This window comes from Lissotriton helveticus, chromosome 6 (assembly GCF_964261635.1).
Source record: "Lissotriton helveticus chromosome 6, aLisHel1.1, whole genome shotgun sequence".
Classification (NCBI taxonomy): Eukaryota; Metazoa; Chordata; class Amphibia; order Caudata; family Salamandridae; genus Lissotriton; species Lissotriton helveticus.
Window position 1 is genome coordinate 1,875,272,287 of NC_136067.1, and position 24,991 is coordinate 1,875,297,277.

The 24,991-nt window shown below is 47.2% G+C and overlaps 1 protein-coding gene across 4 annotated transcripts in view; it reads right to left on the bottom strand.

The window, feature by feature from the left end:
• Positions 1-24,991, bottom strand: part of EPRS1 (glutamyl-prolyl-tRNA synthetase 1) — a 961,840-nt gene that overhangs the window by 216,284 nt on the left and 720,565 nt on the right. For all 4 annotated transcript variants that reach the window (XM_078649796.1, XM_078649798.1, XM_078649799.1 and 1 more), the window contains 2 exons: positions 15,201-15,318; positions 9,651-10,043 (listed from right to left, as the gene is read on the bottom strand). In XM_078649796.1, coding sequence (XP_078505922.1) covers positions 9,651-10,043; positions 15,201-15,318 — 511 coding nt within the window. The remainder of the gene's footprint in view (positions 1-9,650; positions 10,044-15,200; positions 15,319-24,991) is intronic.

Sequence of the window (24,991 nt, forward strand, 5' to 3'; positions counted from 1 at the left end):
ATTCCCGGTCAGGCGGAGCCGACGGGAATGCGGTCTGGGAATTGGAGGCCTGGATGACCAGGCTCTCGGGGGTGGGGTGGGTGGACAGGAAACATGGGTCGCCCGGGGCCGGGCTGTGGCGTCTGGCCACGTTCCTATCTACGGGCGAACCCGTAGCGGGCTTGGCCCAAGTGCCCAAAAGAACGTCTGTTAAGGCCTCGTTAAACGGCAGCAGAGGCTCGGCCGAGCATGACTGCGGCTTAAGGACCTCGGTGAGGAGGTTAGTCCTCACGGACGCGACGGGGAGCTCAAGGCCCAAGGCCTTGGCTGCCCTCATCAACACCACACTATAGGTTGCCCCCTCCTCGTAGCCACGGTAGGAGGCGAGACAAAGCCAGTGTCAGGCGAAGTGTCTATACCACTGGCCTCCCCAAGTTCACCTGCCCAGTCCTCTTGAGACTGGCATTCACGTGCCAGAGGGTCCTCAGACCCCTCCCAATCCTCCTCATCACCCATCTCCTGGTACTCAGGGTTAGCAAAGGATGGGGCCGGTTCATGGAAAGTAAACTCTCCGAACGGCGTCTGAAGCGGCGCCCAGCGGCGCCGTTCCGACGCCGGAAACGGGTCGAGGGAGGCGTCGGGGACGGCGCCGCCGGAGGTGACACCTGAGGGGTCGGCGCCGGGGAGGTTGTTAAATCCACCGGCGATGACCCGGATCCGGAACCGGATCCAGCGGGGCCGGGCCCGAAGGCGCCGGCTGCGTCGGAGCCGAAGCACCCGACGGCGTCGGGGCCAGAGCCCCCGGCCCACTAGGACCCCCAGACGGGACCGCTGGGCCCGAAGGCGCCACGGAGCCCGTCGGAGGAGAGAGGGACCTCATGGCCATGAGGAACCGCTCGATCTCCTCCGGTGCCGCGTTAGGCCCAGGGACCGAAGGGTATGAAGCCGGACGCGGCGCCTGCAACTCAGACGGAGCCGCGTGGGCGGTGCCACCTGAAACCCCCCGGCCGCGTCGCGTGAGCATCGGGGGGGGGGGGGGGGGGGGGAGTTGGAAGAGCGATGACGTCTCTTCGACTTCTTGTGCTTACCTGACGACTTCGACCCTGAGGAGTGATGTCGACTCCCGGAGCTATGATGGCTCCGCTCCCGCGACCGGTCCCTCGACCTCCGTCCGGACCGGGACCTCTCTTGGCGCGGGGCTGACCGCCGGAGTTCGAGTCGCTTACGGGACCGCTCCCGTCTAGCCTTCGAAGTTAGGGCCCGGCAGTCGGAACAGGCCTTGTCGTCGTGGTCGACGCTGAGACAGTGGAGACACCGACGGTGAGGGTCCGTGACCGACATCAGTCGGTCGCAATCCTCACAGGGCTTAAAACCAGGCATCCCTACCGGCACCGTTTCGGAGTCGAAGACTCGAAAAAGGATGATCAAAAGATCAAAATGAGTTAGTCAAAAAGTGACTACGGTACCACTTTTTCCAGATCTGCGCTGCTGGCGCGAAAAAAAAAAAAAGAACTGACGTCAGCACGCGGAGTCTAAGTACTCGGACGACGTCATCACGGCGCCCACGACGCCGACGACTGATGCGGAGCCGCAGACGACGCCTACCGACGCGCAAGGGCACTGGCGCCTGGGGATATTCTATGGTAAGGAATCTACCACTAACGTGTCTCTTTCAGATTTGGTGTTTATGGGAGCCCCTAGGTATTGATGTACATGAGAGGGCTGTAGATGTGACTTGGTGTGGTTTATTGTAAACCCCAAGTTGTGCAGTGTGTGAATTGTGTGAGATGTGTGTTGAACACACTGGTTGTATGACTTGGCCTTTATGAGCCAATCGTCTAAGTAAGGGAAGACATGGATATGTTGTCTTCTGAGATGTGCTACTACTACTGCTAAGCACTTTGTGAACACTCTTGGTGCAGTTGTTACCCCGAATGGAAGGACTTTGAATTGATAGTGTTGTCCTTCTAGCACAAACCTGAGATACTTCCTGTGAGAAGGATGTATGGGAATGTGAAAGTAGGCGTCTTTGAGGTCTAATGTAGTGAGGAAATCGCCTTGTTGCAGTAAGGGGAGCACTTGTAAAGTGATCATGTGAAAATTCACTGAGTGTATATACAGATTGAGAGGCCTCAAATCTAGAATTGGTCTCAGTGTCCCATCCTTTTTGGGTATTAGGAAGTAGAGTGAATAGACCCCTGCTCCTTGAAGTTGCAATGGAACTAGCTCTATTGCATCTTTTTGTAGCAATGAGAGAACCTCTTGTTGGAGCAGCGTTAGATGTTCTGTGGACATTGGACGCTGTCTGGGTGGTATATTTGGAGGGGTAGCTATAAGCTCTAGGCAGTAACCATACTGCATAATCTGTCTTACCCACTTGTCTGTTGTGATGGAATACCAGACAGGTAGGAACTGTGTTAATCTCCCCCCTACAGGAGTGGTATGCTGTTGGGGGAGCTGAAGGAAGTCACTGTTTAGTGGTGGAAGAGGACCGATTGTTGTCGTTACCTCGACCTCTTCCCTTATTGTTATTACCTCTGTAGCTGAATTGTCTGCTCCAGCTTGTTTGGAGCCTCCTCTGTAGAAGGAGCGACAAAAGGGGGCTCTTGCTTGGGTGGACTGCAAAGCTCCCATATACTTGGCTGTGTCAGTGTCTTTTTTCATTTTTAGGTCTCGCTGGTGATGCAGCGCGAAAGCGCGGTCGCCAGCGAGATCTATTGTTACGGACTTGCCTGCCAAGTGGTACAGACCGGGGCCCACGCCGATTGGGGTCTGTGGACGCGCTTCTGAGATGCGCTTTCATATACACGCACACACCGCCCCTGCTTTCGCTTGGCTCGCATGCAGTATCGGCGCACACAACACACAGCCTGCCTCCCCTGCACGCACACATACGCACACACAGAAACACGCGCCCCCCCACCGCCTTCGGAGGTGCATTGTGGGACTTGACACCCATGGTGTTCCGGGGCAGTGTCCTGCTGGTCACTTACCTGCATGCCTCTTTAGATCGCCCTCAGTAATCACAGCGGCACAGAGAGGGGCTGGCGCCATGTTTACTTCAAGAAGCTGCTTCTTCCACGACACTTCCGTTCTGCCACGCCCACTTCTGCTTTGGGATTGCTGAGCTTCTCCTGAGAAGACTCGAATAAAGCGAAAACAACACCCAATTCAACATGGCGGTGCGCTTACCTCGAGTCCTCAGTTCTAAGACCACCCTCGCCATTCTAAAATATTAGCCCCGCATTTTAGAACCGTCTCCTCCACTGAAGAGACTCTGCCGCTGTTTTACGGTCGCTTGGTTTAGTTAGAAATTCACCCTCCGGAAAACTTACCGCGCTAATAATGTGCTTCATAAAAACAAAACAATAGGGACACCCAAATCAATCGTTTTATTACTTATTGAGTACTACATGTCACTTTCTACCGCAGCAACCATCGCTGACGGCGACGCATGCACTGTCTTGGACGGTCACTCACGCCAGGTTTACAGCGAATCACCCATCACGCAACTACACGCTGACGTCATATCCGCTTCAGAATGCTTCTGGTGTAATCACACCTACGTCCAGCCAGGCTCAGTCGCTCAGCTGGGTACTAGGAGTCGGTTGACTGTAAACGGCTGCTCGTAAACAGCCTGGCAGAGTTGCCGTGAGGGTGGTCTGGCACTGAAATGCAGGTACTGTGAGTTCTCCTTATCGGCATTTGTATGGAAGGATGAATGTGGAAAGTTTGACACAAAATGACTAAACAGGAGGGTCAGACCCTTTAAATAATGTATTTATTTGTGAAATATATGTATAACACCCGACAAGTGTTTACAATATGAAAATGCTTCCGAATAAGGTGTTGAACAAGTATAACATTATGCCTTGAAACAATAAAAGTTTGTGATCTCAATAGTGAATTTACATTATTTTAACTAAAACAGTGTTAAAACACTAATGTACATATATGTGTCTATGGATAAGCTTAACTACCCCGATTTGTTCGAACTATTTGAGTAGTCAAATGTATTAGTGTATTCGACAGTGTATCTTTATTACAATATATCATAAAACAAAGATACACAGGATATTAATCATTAGTAAGTTAAAATACAAATTGTTATTTGTAATGTCAATACATCCAAGTCATGTAAATACAACACATATTGCTTTACAAATGCTATAGGTGTCACATTTGCGAAAGATAAAACTATTGGCATTGTAAATGACAAAGCTATTAATTTCCCTATTTTAAAAACCAACACATAAATAAAAAATTGGTAATTTACAATACCAATAGCTCAAGCTTTCCTAATGCGAGACCTATTGCATTGCAAATGCTTGTTTCAAGAGCTGTGTCTACTTCTGGACCATACAACTGGTGTTGGTTGAATGGTTGTTTAAGATAGTAGTCTGTACCTCTTGCTTAAATCTTGAAATGCGTAGCCACGCGTGACCTCTAAGAAGGACACTGGTGTTTATTGCCCTGGATAGAGTGTCTGCTACATCTAGTGCGCATTTAATGGACGAGTTAGATATAAGCTTACCCTCTTGTATGAGGTCACTTGCTTGTGCTTTATGTTGATCAGGTAGATGTTGCAATAGCTAATCTAGCTGATCATAGTGAGCCCGATCATATCTTGCGAGGAGGGCCTGTGTGTTAGCAATGCGCCATGCATTACTAGCTTGGGCAGCTATTCTTTTCCCTGAAGCATCTAGGATTTATCTTTATCAGGAGATGGTGCTTCCCCTGATGTTTGTGAATTTGCTCTTTTCCTAGCGTTTGAAACTACTAGAGAGTCTAAAGGATAGCGGTCCCTTAATGTAAGCATGATCTGCAGGAGCTGCTCTGTGCTTTTTCTCTATCCTTGGGTTTATGATTCTAGCCCGTACAGGATCTTTGAACACTTCTGGGGCATGTTTAATAACTCCTTTAATCATTGGCAGTATTTGCACAGATTTTTGGGAATGTTCAAAAGTGTCTAGTAAAAAATCCTCTTCTGCCTCATCTGAATGCATAGTGACATTGTGATAGATGGCAGCCCTATTAAATAAGTGTCCAAACCCAATATTGTCTTCTGGAGGAGCAGGTTTAGATGGATATATGTGTGGGTCAGAAATATCTGGTATATCCTGTGGGTTTGGATACTCCCAGTCTGGTGAAACTGTTGGGTAGGGAAAAGGGTCATCTGGGTCTTTCCCTCCCCCAATGCTATACTGATCATCATCAGCATCTTGAGGAGGTGTATGTTGTGGAGAATGAAGAGGAGAATTTTGAGGTGAAATGTTTAAAGGGACAGCAGGAGAGGAAGATACAGGAATAGAAGGGTGCATAGGAGATGTGGCAGAGTCCTTCTTCTTGATAGGCACTGGAGGTGTAGGTGCTGTATCAGACTTCCTCTTCCTGTGTGGTGTGGTGGAAACATGTCCTGCTTCTGGGTCTATGTATATCCTCTTTTGCAAAGTATCAGGTCTAAAACGCTCCTTTTCTTCAGAAATTGTTTTCGGCGCCGATTTTTTCAGCTCCGGGCCTGGTTTCTGCTCGTCTTTAGCCTTAGGAGTTGTATAGTCCTTTGGCATAGTTTTCAGCACTGAGGGTATCGTTTTCGGTGTCGAGGCCTGGTTCGAGGGCTTGGAGGCATCGGTAGCAGGCTTTGTAGGTTCCGGTACCGAAGATTTTGGACTGGAAGCTGTTTTGCTCGGCTTGGAAGCGTCGGAAACAGGCTTCATTGGTTTCGGTGCCATATTGTCTTTAGGAGTCGACGTTTTTTTAATCTTTTTGGGAACCGGGACTTTTCGGTTTCGGTGCCGAGGGAGCTGGTTTGATCGGCACGTACGGTTTGATCGGTATGGAGCTACCGGAAGGCTTTAATATTTTCTTCGGAGCCGGGCCTGATGGCGGGGCTTTGGAAGCAATGTCTCGGTCTCGACTGGGTCCCGAAGGCGGAGTTTTGACCTTAGCCTTTGGTTTAGGTGTTGGGGCTGGGGTAGGGGCAGTCGTACTCCCGCTTTGACCTGATGGTATGGAGTCATCGGAGTAGTCTGCCTCAGATACGATCTGGAGATCATCGGAATCTTCCTCGGGGACACATGAACCTTCGTCGAAGATATCCACCGGTTCCGGAGCTGATCTCTGCATGTCGCGTCGACAGGCCCCCTGATCTTGAATGGTCTTTTTGGTTCGAAAGGACGCACAAGCTGTGCAGCTCGACTCGTCGTGTTCCGGTGATACACACAGGTTACACACCAAGTGATGGTCGCTGTGTGGAAGTTTTGATCCACACCCGGGGCATCTTTTGAATGGTGTCCTTTCCATGAGGTGTAGGCCTCACCACGTGGGTAGGCCCGACGGCCCGCGTCGACGACCGAAATCGAAGTGATGAGGTCGAGTCTATGTATTTCGAAGTTAAATTTTGTTTTTTGAAAGTTTACGCATCGAAGTCTTTGAAAAGTAGATTTTCGAACCGGAGCAGAAAAGTTGCATCCGAACCCAGTGGCGGAAAAAAACAATCTAAGGATGGAGCCGATGCCCATGCGCACTATCGTCCAATGGAAGAGTCACCTATCTCGTGACTACAAAGACTTCTTCCAAGACGACAACAGCATGCAATCATCCGAGCCCAACACCGGGTGGCGATCTAATGCTAAGTGTACAATCTGCAGCTCATATGCCTCGAACACATCGTTATCATAATCTAAATATCCTGGACTTGCTGTTTCAGAGGATAGGCTCAAAATTCCACTATGTCCAGAACAGCTCAGATGAAAGGGAGCGTCTGAGAGGGAGTCAGGTGTGACTTGGGCACGGTGATTGTGAAGCCTAGTGAATTCAGGAGGTTTGCCGTAGTCTGGAGGTGGGAGACAACAGCCTGGAATGATCTCCACTTCAACAAGCAATCAGAGATAAGGGAAGCCTGGCAACCCTGATCTCCGCAGATTAGCTGCAACCACCACCATCACATTGGTCAACACCTGAGGCCAAAAAGAAGCACAGTTAGCTGAAAATGCTTACGGCCTCCCAAGAACCGCAGGTAACGCCTTTGGGCAGGCAGGACAGGAATATGGAAGTATGCATCCTGCAAGACCAACGCCACCATCCATTCTACAGAGTCCAAGGCAGACCGAACCTGAGCAACAGTGACCATCTTGAATTTCCCCTGCTCGAGGAAGAAACAAAGCGCACGTCGAGGGTAGGCCTCTGTCCTTCTTGGGCACCAGAAAGTAGAGGGAATAGCAACCACAACCTACTTCTGGCATCAGCACACTCTATGGCTCCTCTGGGCAAAAGGGGCGTCACTTCCAGGCAAAGGAGAAAGGGTGGTCCTCCGTCAACCTGTCATAAGTAGGTGGCATGCCAGAAACGGTAGTCTCGAAGGGGAGGGAGTAGCCCCTGTGGACAATCTGCAAAAGCCACCAGTACAAGGTTATTAACTGCAAGCGGGGCGGTAATGGGGAAATTTCCCTCCCACTGGATTCCCATGATGATAAACGGGCAGACTAGGAGGATTTAGAGGCTACGGCTGCTGGGAGGTTGATGGACTAACCTGACCGCTACCCACCCGACCCAAGGGGCAAGTAGGAAGCCACTTAGAGGCTGGAAAGCTTGTGTGCTGCAGTGGGTGGGTAAAGCTGCAGCTGTACGCTCCTTCCGTAACCACAAAAGGAACGAAAAGCAGATTATTGGTGATGAGGGGCCATAGAAAGGCCCAAGGACCTAGCCGTAGCCCTGCTATCCTTAACGCGGGCCAGTGATGAATTCATCGGGTCTCTGAAGAGACGGAAGCCATCAGAGGGCATGTGCATGAGTGAGACCTAGCCATCCCCAGCAAAGCTCGTCATCCTCAACCAGGCGTGGCGTCGCAGGGCCACTGTTGACTAAACTGTTCTGCCTTGTGTGTCAGTGGTGTCTAGTCCACAGAGGATGGTGAACTTAGCTGTATCCCTCCCATCGGCAACAGCCTGGGAGTGCACAGCCAGGGCCTCCTCCAGGACCATTGGAAGCACCTGCACAACCTTATCCCACTGGCCATGGGAATAGCAGCCCAAAAGGCAAGTGGTGTTCACAGACACTCTAACAAAGGAGTTGATGCCAATATGCTATATCACGGAGAGGAATCACTCTACCTCATGACTCGAAAGACATTTAAGAAGAAAAACAAGTTGCACAACTCCAAATCCATCACTAGATGGTAGGAATATGCAGAGCATGTGCATCCATAGCCACACATGCCATCGAACACAGCTATTCAGAAAAAACATAAAACTGCAGGGCAGAACAGCTTTTCCAGACTATGCAGAGAACATTTGTCAAAACAACCTCTTAGACTAAACTTTGATTGCTCAATCATGCTACCCTTGGACAGAGTCAAGTTTACAACTGCAGTAACATGTCAGGCAGGAGTGTAATATTATTTTAGGCCTACTATCGTGAGAAACAACATTATCACATTGTAGTTGCTGCTAAGTAACAACTGACTATCACAGGAGTCACAGATAATTACTCAGAATAACACACTGGAATGGACCATTTGATGATGCAAGTTCCTGTTCTGCATCGCTGTATGTGATTATCTTTCATACCGAGACGTAATGGTTATAGAACCATCATCCCTCACCTAGACAAAATCAGATCAAATCCGAGCTGGAAGTAATCCGGATTTTATGTTTAAATATTAGAAGGTCAACTTAACCCTAGATTGAATGACTCACTATTTAACGGACAGGAAGAGAGGTATGTACTGTGCCCAGTTTTTTTACATTCCACGATGCACTCTGGCCTTCTGATAACTTATGAATTGCAACAAGTACTGAAAGATGGGCTGTCCATATTCTACAAATATATTCAAACCTTTGCAAACACACCTCATACCGGTATTAGCATACAGAACACAGGGGTGCACTGAATGATAAATAATTTAACCAACAGGAAACACTAAGGTCATGAAGCTCCAGTGACCAAACCTGTGTGGCTTAACCCCTTCCATGCTCATGACGAGCTCAGCTCGTCATGTAACGCGGTCTTTTCAAAAAAGCCGCACAGCGCGAAAATCGCGGTGCACGCATGCGGTTAAAATAGTAATGAGGAACACAAAAAAGTGGTGTATGGAATGCCTGCATTAATCTCAGCCACTGGTAATTACTCAGACTACATTCCAGTTCATAGTTTTTTAGCCCACTATGCCACCTCAGATTAGACCCCAGCCACATGCAAAATCAACCTTGGTCCTGCTCCAATAGAACAGTCAAGCTATAACTACCATGACAGATCCGCTCTGAATCGAAATACAAGCAACCCAATAAATAAAATAGTACTCTAGTATAGCTACCCCAGAAGAAGGTAGAGGCAAACAGTAAGTTAAAGAACGCACAAAATCATTTTAAAACATTGTACTTTCAGATGCCTGTTGCTGCTCCTTGACAAGTCTTGGCTTGCTGTGAAATGTTTCGTTTCATTTAGAAATGAAAACAATGACAAAAAATACAGCAAAAGAAATCTGAGTTAATAAACAGTGCCTCTGCTCTACATAGGGAGTTCCTGAGTTTGGTAAACTCAATGCTATATGCACAGAGGAAGGAAACATGCAGTTACGAGTCCTGCCACTAATATACCAACAAGGTGGGAATGAATGAAAGCCCCGTAGTAGACGCAATATTTTATCGCTCATAATATATCTTTCTTCTTACCTTGGGTGCTTTCTCTGCCTTCAGTTTGCGCACCACCTCTCCTTGCTGAGTCACTTTTTCATAGATGGTGTTACTATCTCCGGCACTGGAAGGGGTGGGTTTGGGTTGAGCACCTTCGGTTGCCTTCACTGCTGGTGCATTTCCAGGTTTATAGTCTTGCCCAGTGACCTGCTTGTATTCTGCTTTTAGAGACAGAAGTTGCTTCACAGCTGCATCCACTTCAGCCTTTTCTGCCTTTTTAGCTTTCAAGTCGCGAACTAAATCACCCTGAGCAGTGACTTGGTCATGAAGGGAAACTGGGTGTTGTACTTCTGTGGGAGATGGCAGTGGGGAGAATAGAGGAGGAACGCTGACGGCCTCTACAGTTGACTTTCCTTTTGGTGCAGAAGTAGTCTGTGAAAAAACACAATTTAAACCAGTATAAGAAGCTACTTAAGCCTTTTCACTTAGCAACGAGCAGTTTTATTGCTGCTGATAGTATTCGTTTAGAGTCAAGTCTTTCAGCATTTCTTTTAGATCCGTAAAGAGATCACATTTCCACATAGACACTATATCTGGGGCATACATCAGGTGTCTATTCTTCGCATCATATTATGTACAATTAGTCGAGAATTTGTTGACAATGGGTCTGTAGCTCGTTCTGCACATTGAGAAGTCTTAAACTGTGGTATGTTACCTGGCCCAGACAGCCATTGCTCAGTGAGGTATGTGACAATTTATGAACGCAATAATTAACTTCAATATAGGCACAACTGTTCTTCCTTTCTAAGACGTTTAAAAATCTTTCTAATATACATATACATGCAAAAATACTTTCAAACTCATTACAAACACTACAGCATTGCTCATGTAAGCATATCACGATCATCTGCCACTGCTACAACAAAATAGTACAAAAGGCTGTCACAATAATCTGCTTACATTAATCCCTGGACAAAAATATACAGTGGTTCAACAGGTCAGAGACTCCCTTGCTGACCCTTGTTAACAGAGGTTAAATCGTGGCTCTTCTCTGGACTAGGATCTCCTTACTTACTCCACTGCAAAGGGATCAGCGTAGTTTCCTCTCCTGACAGAGATTTCCTTAGTGCTCCTTCTGCTCAGGGATGAACTTAATAAGCCTTCTGGACACAAACACCCCTTAATACCACTTGTGAATAGGAATCTCCAAGGGACCTTCTTGGGGTAATCACCAGACAGATTTAAATGCTGCTCTCTTACACAGAGAATTATTTGCAGTTATTGTTGTTTCCCACTTGCTGTTCCCCCTGGGAACGGGGACGTCCTGTGCAGTATAATTTGGATGGGGACCTCCTTGCCAGTACCAGTGGTCAGAGATATCCAGTGGTCAGAGATATCTTTTCCATGTCAGGTGAACAGGGATATCATTGCAGTTACCCACATTTGAGAAGTGACCCCTATCAGGGTGGTCACTCCAAGATTTTGATTTGTTGTGGGACTCACCTACTGGTAATCTTAAACTGGAACACTGCTGTCAATTGCCTATAATGTGCCCTGGCCTCTAAGACATGCCAACAAGGGCTTAAAAGCGGACTGGTAATTTAACGTGCTTCTAAAGAACTAGTATATGGTTCAGCAATACACCCATGGCATGAGAAGTCAAAAGCCACATGTAGACTGCAGTAAAGTAAAGTAAAGTAAAGTCCACATTTGTAAAGCGCACAATCACCCGTAAGGGTCTCTAGGCGCTGGGGGCCGTCGGGAAGATTAAGCGAGCTATTGCCCAGAGTCACATGGTGCTGGGCTGACCTGCCGCCGGAGCCGGGGATCGAACCGTGGTCCCCAGATTCCAGCGTCAGTCGCCCTGGCCGCGGCGCCACACCTCTCCATATTGTACCATCCACTACAGTAGCATTACAACAAGGCTTCAGGCCTGTGCAGCTTGACAGCAGCAGATTCAACCCCTCTGTCTAGATCTGTCAAAACCACCCTTCCGAGAGGTAGAAAAACCTTATTTTAAATATTGAATGTCACCCCTAAGCACACCTGTCATAATATTTACCAGTTGAACATGTTTGACATTAGAAATTGTATGTTCCCCCAGTGACTAGGTACAAAACCGACCTTGTCACTGGTCAGGCTGTAACTGGGACATAGCAAAAGTGAAAGTATAGATTATACACTTTCATCTATAACTTTTGTCCTGTACCAGCAAGTTTCCATTAAAAACATGTATATATTTTATATAAGTTCAATCTAATGATGAAGTCTGAATAAATATATTAAAAATGCAACTTTTAGAAAGTTACTTTTATCCTGCCTGAAGGCACTGTAGCCCAATTTGGACTAGTTCTCCAGCAACTGCCCAGCCTTTCCTTGGCCTGAACTAGGTGTAAAAACTGCGAAAACTGCTCCCAGAGGTATGGGAGTGGGGAGATGTTTTCTTCCACTTTTAGGAAGACCAGTAAAGTAAGAGGTAGGGAATTATTTAACTTCAAAGGGGTCTGAGCTGTCACAAGTAAATGTCAAGTGACACATGGGAAGAACCATTCCCATTCCTATGTCCGTCTAGTTCGGGTGCACCCCCAGAACCAGTTCTGAGTGACCAGAGACCCTCATTACCCTGATCTCATCTCAGAGGGCACACAGGATCTCCACAAATGGAGAAGGGCTTCCCTGTGAGAGTTAGGGGCACTGTAGGATTGTCTGCAATAGGGCAAATGAGAAGTACTGAACAAGGTGGTAGGGTTGTCCCAGGACCTTTTTAACCATTGGTTATGAGGTGCCCAGGAGACACTCCTACCTTCTAGATGGTGGCAGACAAAAATGTGCAACCAACAGCACCTCCTCAGAACACTTCCTGCAGGTGTGGAATATTAGAAGAGGACTGGACCTGCTGTTTGTGGCCTGAGAGGAGCCATGAAAGATTAAACCTGCTTACTCTTGTACCCAGGAGAAAGAAGTGAACTCCAAGTTAGCTGATCTCCTGTGTGGTTGCAGGGACAACAAGAAGCCTACATTCTCCCTAAGGTGCCCAGCGGACCAGTAGCAATTGGTCCTGGACTGGACTTTGCGATTAGCCTCTACCCGACTTCTTCAGAGTCACTAAGTGCTCACAACTGGGTGCCTTAGAAGTATACTATTGTGGTTGCTTTGGCACCAGAAATTTGTTGGGGAAACTTTTGAAACCCTTTTCCTCCAAAGCTCCAGGAACTATCCGCGCAACGGTTGAATTTTAGCTCTGTCCCACTCAAGGCTACCAGCACTTTAAAAATCAGAAAAGTCCCATTCTGCTTTGGGGTTAGAAGAAAATTCAGCACAAAATCTCCAAAGCTCCAGTGAGACAACCTGCTTCAAGTTTCCAGCCTTCTGTTCCACCATGGTAGCTGTAATTTCAATTGCAGCCCTATCATGGACGATTTTTCTTCTAAAAAAGGACCAAGTTTCTTTCTGAGTTGAGACTTAAGAGAAATGTCAACGTTTTTCTTTGAAAGAAAAAAGTGCCAAAGTCCCTTTCTGAAGTGGAAACCTTGACTTTCATACTTTCACTGAGACCATTCTGCTTGTATCCAATCAGAGCAGCATCCCAGTTGCACTCAAATCGTGCTTAGGACCCAGACTTTCGCTCTGTGCGGTTTGATTTAATCTTCACTTAAATCTTTACGAATTCATATAGCCTGTTTAACTTATTGGATTTTTATTGTGTTGTCTTCTTCTAGTCATAAAATTCTTCTCTTCAATTTAAAATTGGTAGTGGAGTTTTATTGTGGGTATTGTGAATTCTACTGTGTACGCACTGCTCAAACATTTTACACATTGCCTTTGATTTAAGACAGACTGCTTCATGTCAGATCATGTCAAATGTGGATTATATCATCAAGGACTGAGCACAGATTAGTTTTATTTGTGTGCCATCAAGCATGTGGCGGGACTTAACCATTGAGGTGGACACTTGCCCTCTAAAAATAATCCACTGGGTGTCCCCTCTGAACAGGGTCCCTCCTGTTGTCCCTATCAGAACTCAGCCATCCTGTTTCCCCACAACCAACGGGACGTGTTTTCCCTCCCTTCACATATGCGCTCTACACAGGAGTGATTTGAAGCCATGTACTAGTATTTTCCAGGTCTCATGTTTGGCCGCTGTCAACTTCATGGTGCTGGAGAAAACTTTTTCTTCAGGAATCCAGCTTGTCTCCTATTTTTGGCAATCCCCCACCTTGCATAATCCTATTAAAAGATTAAAGCAGGATCCATCTGATCTCGTTTATTAGGCTCATAGAACAGCATTTTGCCATTCAATAGATCATTTTAATTAGGACTCTGAAATGACGTATCCTTCTATAGTATATGTAAAGGCACTTGCCCTTGTCAGATGCTTTCCTAATCATTTTCTTATACCACGAAGTAAAACCTCTGAGCAGATTCATAAATCTGATCACAAAACAGGTCCTGGGTCTACAGAGTCCACGCACCAGGAGAAATCAAAACTCACTGATTAGTTGCAACAGAGTCTCAACAGTGCTGGAAGGCTTGAGCAGATAAGATTGTCGCTCGTCTAGAAACGGAAGAGCTGAATTGAAACTTGAAACCGTAAAGCTGTCTATAGGTAGGCTCAAGGTTTTCAACACAACTCAATGCCCTAATCAGTAACTTGTGCACTTTATGAAAGTGAGCCAGCTGCAGATCCGTTCAAATTGAAAATAAAGACCAGCAATAGAGAGGAAATTTGGGTTAGGTCAACATTTGTATTTATGGTGCACACTGTACAGAAAATGTTGAAAATGTAGGTCTGATAATTTCTCAGATGCCTATTCTATTTTCCCGAAAGTTCTCCACTTCTTTCAATATTTGCCAGTACCAGACCGATACAATGATATGCTTTTTTTGAGAAGACAAGGGCTATCAATTTACAATCGGTGGTATACCAATGCTCCCACATGCCACAGAAGGCATCATTTGCATCCATAAGTGATCAGCCTTCTGTGGCTTTAAAAACAGCTCATGGAGAGAAGCATTCAGATAATAACTTGAGGCAGAGAGAGGCGAGGTAGGGAAGATCCATCAAAGATATTTAACAAATACATACTTTTCTCGCTCCCAACCATCTCCAAATACCTAGAGTTCCTCTGTCTCTTTCGTTCAATCTTTCTGCTAGCGTATCAGTTCATGCAAGGTTTGTGGCCAGGGGCACACAATGAGCCTATCTGTGATTTTACTGCTACTGCACTGGTGATCTAGGTAAATTAAACCATCTGGCTATACCCACGGGGCTCCAGCAAGAATTTTCAACTCACCAAGTATCTTATGCAGCAACATAACCCTTCAAGGGGCTGAAAGTAAAAGGTACTAAGATGGCAAAGAAGGACATAAGGCAGCCATGTGGAAGTCAGCTTTTTTTGGCGGGGGAGGGATGTTGGTTGTGGATCTAATTATGCAATTAATCATTTGAGTGAAGTAAGCGTAAGCTTATCTATGAACCTTGCTTAAAATTATGATGCAAGAATACTGGTTCTTTTCAAATGCACACATTAATGTAAAGTAAGGGATACTGCAACTGACATTAGCTCAAACAATTATAGAAGTACTTACCTCCTTCTTGGCAGCTTCAGACTTGGTCTTTTCTTTGGAGCCAGATGTTGGCATTTCTTTTGTGTGCCCATCAGGAATGTAAATAAGGAGGCAGGGAGCTTCTTTGCAGCTGTGCGGACTAGAGAAAATCAAAGACATGTTTACAGAGCAGAGCGTTAAATCAAAAGAAGGGTAAACCGTTAATTGTACTATAGAAATCTATAGATGACAGAAATCACTTCCAAGCACTGGTTTCTTGCTACACCTCCAGCTACTACTACAGTGAGTTTGTTAGACACTTAGCCTTTTCATTTACCAAGGTTGATTCAATCTCACCATCAGATTTAGGACGAAGGAACCAAACTGAATTAGTAAGGTCATTTCTCAAAGTCATAAGAAAACGTTAATTAAATTTGTTTTTGCACCTACCCTAAATCAGTAGCTAAAGAAATTAAAAGATGCCTGCAATCTTGACAAATTAGGCAATTCAATCAGGCAATTTCTATGAATGGTAAACAAAAGAAGTGCGATCAAAACCTATGCACTGACACAATGCACATCTATATTCAGAGAGTGGGGTTGCATTTCTGCTTGAGAAACCAATATATTTACACTAAAGATGGATGTATGACGTTACAACGCATACTTTTACCACGCATACCTTTACAACGCGGTTTTTACATCGCAAACCTTTACAACGCATAGCGCTTAGAGGTGCTGGATAGTGGTAAGTATAATTTTCTATTCCAACTCCAGTCCCCGTGGACACTAGGGAAGGTGTTGGATAGAAAATTAAACTTATTCCCTATCCTAGAGCGCCCCCCAGCGGAATGCGTTGTAATGGTTTGCGTTGTAAAGCCTGCGTTGTAATGGTAGTGCGTGGTAAAAGTTTTGTTGTAAACATTGTTTAAGGAAGCAGCCACTTTGCTACATTATTGCATGCATTAGGTTATCAGTCTGCAAGTTCATCTCTATTTTAAACTGAACACTTCACTCCAGTAGCAAAGTAATGATGCTTTTATTCACAAGACCGATGGAAAACCTTAATCAATGTTTCACTATCAGTAAATTTGAATGTCACTCTAACGCTTAAAACGTCTAATGATTTACTTTGAGCTTTTTTTTAATTGCCTCAAACTTTATATTTCACAACTGTAAACTGATTTTACATCAATAATAAAGCACCTTGACATCAAATGCAACCAACTAAACATCTAGAACAATGCGATTGTGAATGAACATTTTCATAAGGTCTACTACTGGTATTTACTTCACGTTTTGTTGAGGGAGCTAGGCCACAGAGATGAAAAGTTTTTTTGTCAGTGGATCACGTTGGTCAAATAGCAGAGCCACAGATCACAAGAGACCAGAGTCCCCAAATCACACAATGCAGATCCTTTGCAAAGGATTTGTGTCCTGGTTTACAGGACCAACCTAACATTTTCTAACAAGCCAATCCCATTGAAAGGATGGGAGTATTGTGGCAGAGCCACTTACAAATGTTTGGCTAATGAATGTATAAATGTACCCCATCCCACCCTACGGCCCTTTTTCCTTTGGTTCAGTCAGCTCTTGCCTAAAAACACGAGAGCCGATCAACCAGGTCTGAGAAGATATACATTTTGTATGCATGCATCTGTTGTGTTTTTTTTAAAATATGATAATTATTCCAGTCTTTCCATCAGATGGATATGAATACAACCGAGGACAAATGGCCAAAATCATTTTTAGGCTGAAAAACAACTCAGAGTGGAGCCTTCAACAAATAACAAAATGGTTACTTACCTATGGGGGATGTTGTGCAGTTTGAAGAATTTCTGGATTCACTCGATCTGAATCATACCCCCCCATCTTGCTGTTGGGACCAGAATAGTCTGTTTTCAGGTTTGTGTGTTTTTTTCCAAGTGAGCATTGTCGAATATTTAGTGCTAGGACAATCATTTACGCTCTGGAAGCCCCACAACGTGGTTGCCGTCTTCAAATTCTTTTATCCAGCTTTTATCTTTGGCAGGGACTTCCTTCATGTTAAGTTCACCATCTCTCTCCCTTCACACTACCCAATTTTACAAGTATTTACAACTCCGCCACGCCCTAAATATGCATATCCCACCAGGCACTTCGCTTCCTGAGTTCAGCCCGCTAGAAGCCGAGGTCATGATGGGAAACTTAGGCAGAGGTGGGGTGTCACGGATATATCGCTCCCTCGTAAACAATGGTCCTATCACCCTAGACTCGCTGCGAACCCGCTGGAAGCTCTTATGGCTCCCAAAACCTTGACGACCTCCTCCAAACTACATGTAATCCAACTCTACTACCTCCACATGGCTTATCTCACCCCGCACGCCTACACAGGGCAGGACTGCGCCCCTCCCCAGATTGCAACAGATGTGGCCAAGTTCTGGCCGATTTCTATCACATGGTCTGGTTATGCCCTAGTCTTGCTCCCTTTTGGTCGGGTGTGGAGTCTGAACTTACACAAACTCTGGGGTAGCAGGTCCCTCATGATCCTCTACGCCTTCTTTTGGGAGTATTTGACAGGCTGGATGGCTCTAGAGCCGACAAACTCTTTTTGGGCACAGCAGTGGCGAAGCGAGATATTGCCGCAGTCTGGGCTCAGGCCAAACCTCCTACCATACGAAAGTTGCAACGGGGTGGATTGGTGTGCGGCCCAGGAGGAACCCCTCTTTGAGGCCCGGGTATGTAATAGGAAATTTCAGAAGGTATGGGGCAAATGGCTAAACCTACTGTCTTGAGAAGTGAGAGTTAGTGTAAGGTCGACATGTTTCGTGCCTTCATGTTCCTAATTGAATCGGGGGCACAGTCCCCCAGGGAAAAGGAGCGAGGGTAGGTTTTCGGAAAGTTGACGCCACCCGACTGTGTGGAGCAACATTGTGCTCCCAAGCACCCCTGTCAGCCTGTAGTCGCTGCCACTCGGGTCTCCTCAGTGCCCAGTGCAGGTCTACTAGGGCCCCACGACAGGCTACCTTCAACTAAACTAGGACCCTGTCTTCAGTTGTGCACCCCACACCCATAGGTCCTGAAGAAGTGCCCCCGATTCCATTAGGAACATGAAGGCACGAAACATGTCGACCTTACACTAACACTAACGCTTGTCCACCGGGCACATTGCAACCCAACAGGACATCCACCACCTTTTAATTAGGCAGGTACTACCTAGTTCATTAAAACTATTGTATAGGACAGTCCCTGACCTATTTTAAAACCACAACCTTGTGCACACACCATTTTTCACCTTCCCTATACCTGCACGCACCCATACGGCTTCTCTAAAAAGATCTCAGACAAAGCGCCCCGGAAACGGCGAGCATTGCAGCGCCGGCCCGACGAGGAGCAAGGCCCGATGATGAAGCATGACACCTCTCAGGGTGTGTGAGGGCAACATGACAAAAGACTTGTCTTTCCCAACCCCTTTTCTTTAGGAACTACACTCTCCTTGCACTACATGCTCTAAACGGAGCCATGTGTGTAGGACCTGCTCAAACAATTGGCTCCTGGTCCCCAACCCCTCCTTTTTTCATTTGTTTGTCAGGGACTCTTTTAGTTCTGTCAGTTGCGCTGCTTCAAGCTCTGTTCTGTGCAGTGAGCTGTTCCTGCCCCAGTGCAGCACCTTCACCAGTCTCTGCAACCCCCTCCCTCAACATAACTTCCCTGCACCCACCACCCCATCCAGGTCGCCACTTGCCATCCCAAAGCACCCCCGCAATCCCCCATCGGTGCTTGTCGTTCTGTTTTGTTCTTTGGTTACGTGCACTTTCTGTTCCCCACTGCCATGCTTCATGTCTGTTTCGTTCTTCTAGCATTCCGTTTCTGGTCTGCCAGCTGTTCCTCCTTCCTTTGCTGCTTCATTTGAAAGTGCCTTCCCCAGTGTATATTTCAGCTGTTGTTCCATGAGTCGATCTGGGGCGTTAAGGCATATTTTAGAAAGACACAGACAGCGGAATTCACGACTACATGGTGACTTTTATTCATGTTGGCGTGTACCATTGTTTGAAATGTTTTGTTTCTATTTTTTTTAACTAACTTCTCCGGCGGAAACACCAAAAGTGTGCCCGCTTTTCCCGGGCAAAATGTAAGTTAAATCAGGTATATATGGGTGAATCTGTTGTAGTACCGAAAGCGTCGCGTTATTCCAGGATTCAAGTCAAGTCAGAATTTATATAGCGCACTACATACCCAGAGGGTCTCAAGGCGCTTGAGGAAGGGGGGGGGGGGGGGGGGGGGGAGGTTTAATTATCGAATATCCAGGTTTTAAGCTGTTTTCTGAAGGCTAGGTGGTTTTGAGTAAGGCGGAGGTGGATGGGAAGGGAATTCCAGGTTTTGGCCGCTAAGTAGGAGAAGGATCTTCCCCCCATGGTGGCTTTGTGGATGCGCGGAACAGCGGCGAGGGCTTGGTTGGACGAACGCAGCTGGCGGGTGGGGGTGTAAAAGGAAAGGCGCGTGTTGAGACAATCAGGTCCAAGTTCGTATAGGGCTTTGTGTGCGTGGGTGAGGAGGCGGAACGTTATCCTCTTGTTGACGGGGAGCCAGTGAAGGTCTTTCAGGTGAACGGAAATGTGGTCTGTGCGGGGGATGTCTAGTATGAGTCTGGCTGAAGCATTTTGGATGTGTTGGAGTTTTTTCTGCAGTTTTGCGGTGGTACCGGCGTAAAGGGTGTTTCCGTAGTCCAGACGGCTTGTAACCAGTGCGTGGGTGACCGTTTTTCTTGTTTCGGTGGGGATCCAGCGAAATGTTTTTTTGAGCATGCGTAGGATGTTGAAGCATGATGAAGAGACGGCGTTGACTTTTCTTGTCATCGAGAGTGAGGAGTCCAGGATGATGCCCAGGTTCCGTGCGTGGTCCGTCGGTATGGGAGCTTTTCCTAGGGCCGTTGGCCACCAAGAGTCGTCCCAGGCGGAGGGGGGTGCACCTAAGATGAGGACTTCCATTTTGTCAGAGTTCAGTTTCAGACGGCTGTGCTTCATCCACTCGGCAACTTCTTTCATCCCTTCATGTAGGTTGGTTTTGGCAGTGTTTGGGTCTTTTGTGAGGGAGAGGATCAGCTGGGTGTCGTCTGCGTAGGAGATGATGTTGAGGTTGTGTTGGCGCGCGATGGATGCGAGGGGACTCATGTATACGTTGAAGAGGGTGGGACTGAGTGATGATCCTTGCGGTACGCCGCAGATGACTTCGGTGGCCTCTGACTTAAAAGGGGGGAGGCGGACTCTCTGGGTTCTTCCAGCGAGGAACGAGATGATCCAGTCCAATGCTTTTCCTTGAATTCCGATGTTTCTGAGGCGTTGTATCAGGGTGCTATGACAGACTGTGTCGAAGGCTGCAGAGAGGTCAAGGAGGATGAGGGCGACTGTCTCCGTTGTCCAGAAGTGTTCGAATGTCGTCTATTGCTGCGATGAGGGCGGTTTCGGTGCTGTGTTTGGCTCGGAAGCCGGACTTGAGGAGTCGAGGGATTTGTTGGTTTCGAGGAAGGCGGCAAGCTGATTGTTGACGGCTTTCTCGATGACTTTGGCCGGGAATGGGAGGAGCGAGATGGGGCGGTAGTTTTTGAGTTCGGTGGGGTCAGCTGTGGGTTTCTTCAGAAGGGCGCTGAGTTCGGCGTGTTTCCAGCTTTCTGGGAATGTGGCGGAGTTGAGGGAGCAGTTGATGACGTCTCGGAGATGGGGTGCAATAATAGAGTCTGCTTTGTTGAAGATGTGATGGGGGCATGGGTCTGTAGGGGATCCAGAGTGGATGGAGTTCATCAGGCGAATGGTGTCTTCTGTGGAGATTGGGTTCCAGTCGAGAAGGTTATCGGAGGAGGTACAGGCCCGGAGGTGAGTGGGGTGGACTGGTTTACGGGTTGGTTGTCAAAGCTGTTATGAATGTCGGCGATTTTGTCATGAAAGAATGAGGCGAGGGAGTCGCAGAGGACTTGAGAGGGGGTGATGTCGTTAGAGTTGGCGGTGGGGTTGGTGAATTCTTTGATGATGTTGAAAAGTTCCTTGCTGTTGTGGGCGTTGTTGTCTAGTCGGTCTTTGAGTGCTAATTTCTTGGCTGTTCGGATGAGTTGGTGGTGTTTGCGGGTGGCGTTTTTGAAGGCGGCTTGGGTGATAGTGTTTGGGTCTTTTTTCCAAGTTTTCTCAAGGGAACGACAGAGCTTTTTGGATTTCTTAAGGTCATCGTTGAACCAGGGCGCGTTCTTGCTTCCTTTGATGTTTTTTCAAGGGTGCTAGTTTGTCCGCGGTTTGGGTTAACCATTGTGTGAGGTTGATGGCGGCTTGGTTAGGGTTCGTTGAATAGGCAGGGGTTTTTTGAAGAAGCGATGTGGAGATCTGGTCGATGGTGATTTTGTTCCACTTTCTTCGCAGAGTTGGTTGAGGGTGGTTGTGGATTGTGGTCTTATTGTAAATGAAGTGGATGCAACTGTGGTCCGTCCAGTGGAGGGGTGTGGTGTGAGTGAAAGAGATATGCTTGCTGGAGGTGAAGATAGGGTCGAGTGTGTGTCCTGCGTAGTGTGTGGGGTGTTAACAAGTTGTCTGAGTCCGAGATTGTCCAGAAGGGTGGTAGTGTTACTGTCGTTGCTCTTTTCCAGATGGAAGTTGAGGTCTCCCAGTAGAATGTTTTCTTCCGAGGGGAGGGCGTGTGGGGTGATGAAGTCAGTGATGTCTTCGCTGAATTTTGTACGGGGTCCTGGTGGCCTGTAGAGGAGGGTGCCTCTGAGTGTGGTCTTGGGGTCGGTGTGGATGTGGAAGTGAAGGTGTTCGGCGATAGCGAGGTTGTCTTCAGAGCTGGTTGAGACGCGGATGGTGTTCTTGTGGACGATGGCGATGCCTCCTCCTGTTTGGATGGTGCGGTCCTTACGGATGATCTTGTAGACGTCCGGGATGGCTATGGTGATGTCTGGAGCTGATGAGGCATTCATCCAGGTTTCTGTCAGGAAGGCGATGTCCGGAGAAATGGTGTCGAGTAGATTCCAAAGGTCGATGGCGTGTTTGTGAACCGAGCGGGTGTTGAGAAGGATGCATTTAAGGTGATTGGTGTCGGATCTCTGTTTGGTGTTTGTGGATTTGGTGTGGGTCTTGATGCAGGTGAATTTGCAGGAGTGGCAGGTGAAGGGTCCATGGGTGTGTCCTGGTGCTGCTTGGGCGCAGTTAGGGAGTCGGCCGGGGTTAAGTGCTAGGAGGGTGGAGGCGTCGTAAGTGATGCGGGAGGCGATGGGTTTGCGAGGGCCAGGGGGTCTGGCGCTGGGCGCGGTCCAGGCGCGGACGGGTGTAGACGAGCTTATCTTTGGCGCACCTTCGGCGCGGCCGCTGCGCGTGGACGCTGCACGTTGGGACATCTGTCTTAAATGGATCGTGGAGGGGGCGGAGCGTGGGAGGGTCAGCTGGGAGGCGGGAGCGAGGTGGAGGGAGGGTCTGGGACAAGAAGCTAAACAAAATGGCACTGGCAAAAACAAACAGATGCTGCGAGGGTCAAGGAGCTATTTTGCTAATAAAGCGCTAAGTTACCAGGATTCAAAAGGCAGCAGTGTGAAAGCGCTACGCGCTCGGCGGCAGGAAGCAGATGAATACACACAATGAAAAGCGACACCAACAATGCAAAATTAATGCCCAGCAGTGGCGAGCGCTTCGAAGCAATGCAAATACAAAGTACAATACAAATAAGTGCAAAGGAGTAATGTGGCACAATCTCAATAAGCACGATACCGGAGGAGAGGAGGTGGGGGGAGCGACCGTGTCTGTTGAGGACAGGACGGTCACAGCTTGCACAAGGGCGAGGGTAGCTCCTAGTCTCTGTGGGTGGGAAGGTCAGCTGGGAGGCGGGAGCGAGGTGGAGGGAGGGTCTGGGACAAGAAGCTAAGCAAAATGGCACTGGCAAAAACAAACAGATGCTGCGAGGGTCAAGGAGCTATTTTGCTAATAAAGCGCTAAGTTACCAGGATTCAAAAGGCAGCAGTGTGAAAGCGCTACGCGCTCGGCGGCAGGAAGCAGATGAATACACACAATGAAAAGCGACACCAACAATGCAAAATTAATGCCCAGCAGTGGCGAGCGCTTGGAAGCAATGCAAATACAAAGTACAATACAAATAAGTGCAAAGCAGTAATGTGGCACAATCTCAATAAGCACGATACCGGAGGAGAGGAGGTGGGGGGAGCGACCGTGTCTGTTGAGGACTGCGCCAGCCACGCTATGGGTAGCACTGCATTATTCCTGGGGTGTGTTTATCATGATACTGGAAAGCACCACATTATTCCAGGAGTGTCTCTGCCTCTTCACCTTAAGGCACCGCATTATTTTGGGGAGTGTCTCTGCCACAGTACTAGAATGCATCACATTATTCCAGAAATGTTTCTTATCCACTTCACTGTAGAGTTCTTCATTCTATTTTCTCTCTTTCTGACTTGGAATGAAAGGCAGACTCTTCGTACACAGATGAGAGGGTTACTCATGTTAGTGCACCATGTCTGTTCTCTTTTGAAGAAGGCTGTTCACCATATGTTTGGGGCATCTTGGGGCTGGTACTAGTGCCCACTGTAGCCCTGTCAGAGGAGCTCCTCAGACCCCGAAGCAGAGGGGTCAAGTCCAGCCTCCCAGGACCCGTGGCACTGGCTAAAAGGTTAAAGAAAAGCCTCCAGCATAGACTTGCGGGCTGCCGTCCTTATACCCGATTTCCGCTGTTTATAAACATTAGGGCTCCAACACACAGAATAACCAGATGGACATATACGGTGATGGCCAAGGCGTGAAGTGAGCCTGACCCAGCAGTGTATCTTAGCGTGCAGAACGTGTCTCTTATCACACATATTCGTATAGCGCACAGATGTAGTACGAATCTGTTAAAGGCCCATAGTGACAGTATGATGTCAGTTTACCCAGCTCAGTCGGCTGCATGCAATAAAGGCTTCAAAAGGCATCCATCCACGCTCCTTGCAGATAAACCTGTTGTAGAGCAGATACCAAGGAAGATAAGAAGAGTGCCAACTCTGACGAAAGCGCTGGGGTCACTTATTTCTGTGACTCCACTCCAAAACAAAACACATGGGTAAAAAACATTGATATTTACAACACCAATAGCTCTAACTTTTGCAAATGTGAGACAAGTTGCATTGTAAATGCTTGTTATTTAAGGATGTCATAACAATCTCTATGCTGCCTTAGCACTGACTGAACGGCTTTGCTTTTACCAAGCATATTATCTAGGTAAGGATAAACATTAATTCCTTTTTTCTTTAGATACATACACTACTAAGGCAGCTAGCCATTTTATAAACACCTTTGGAGCTGATTTTATTCAGAAGGGTAACATTGTTAATTAGTTATGTACCTTGTCTACAATGAATCTCAGGAACCTTTTGTACCATCCATTCATTTGTATTTAGAGGTAAGCATCTTTGAGGTCTATTGTAGCCATATATTTCGCTCTTCATAGATGTGGGATAACCCGCAGGGTTGTCATTTGAAAAGTTTGCGTTTTGATGAACTTACTGAGGGGCATGAGGTGCAAGGTGGGTCTGATGTGTAAGGTGGGTATGAGGGACTTGTCTGGCTTTGGAATCATAAAGCAGAGTTGTATAAAGCTGGCTCTCCATATACTATACCCAAAATAGGTATAGTGTGCACAGAGTCCAGTGGATAATACCTTACTCTCGAGTTAGTGGTAGCTGGGCTGAGCAGTCAGGCGTATAGAGGGTAGTGTTAAGTACTTGTACTCACACAGGCAAGAAATGATGTCACACATTCAAAGACTGGATCCATACCAATCGTTTGTATAAAAAGTTGTTACTTTTATTACCAGAACCAAAATGTACTTAGTAG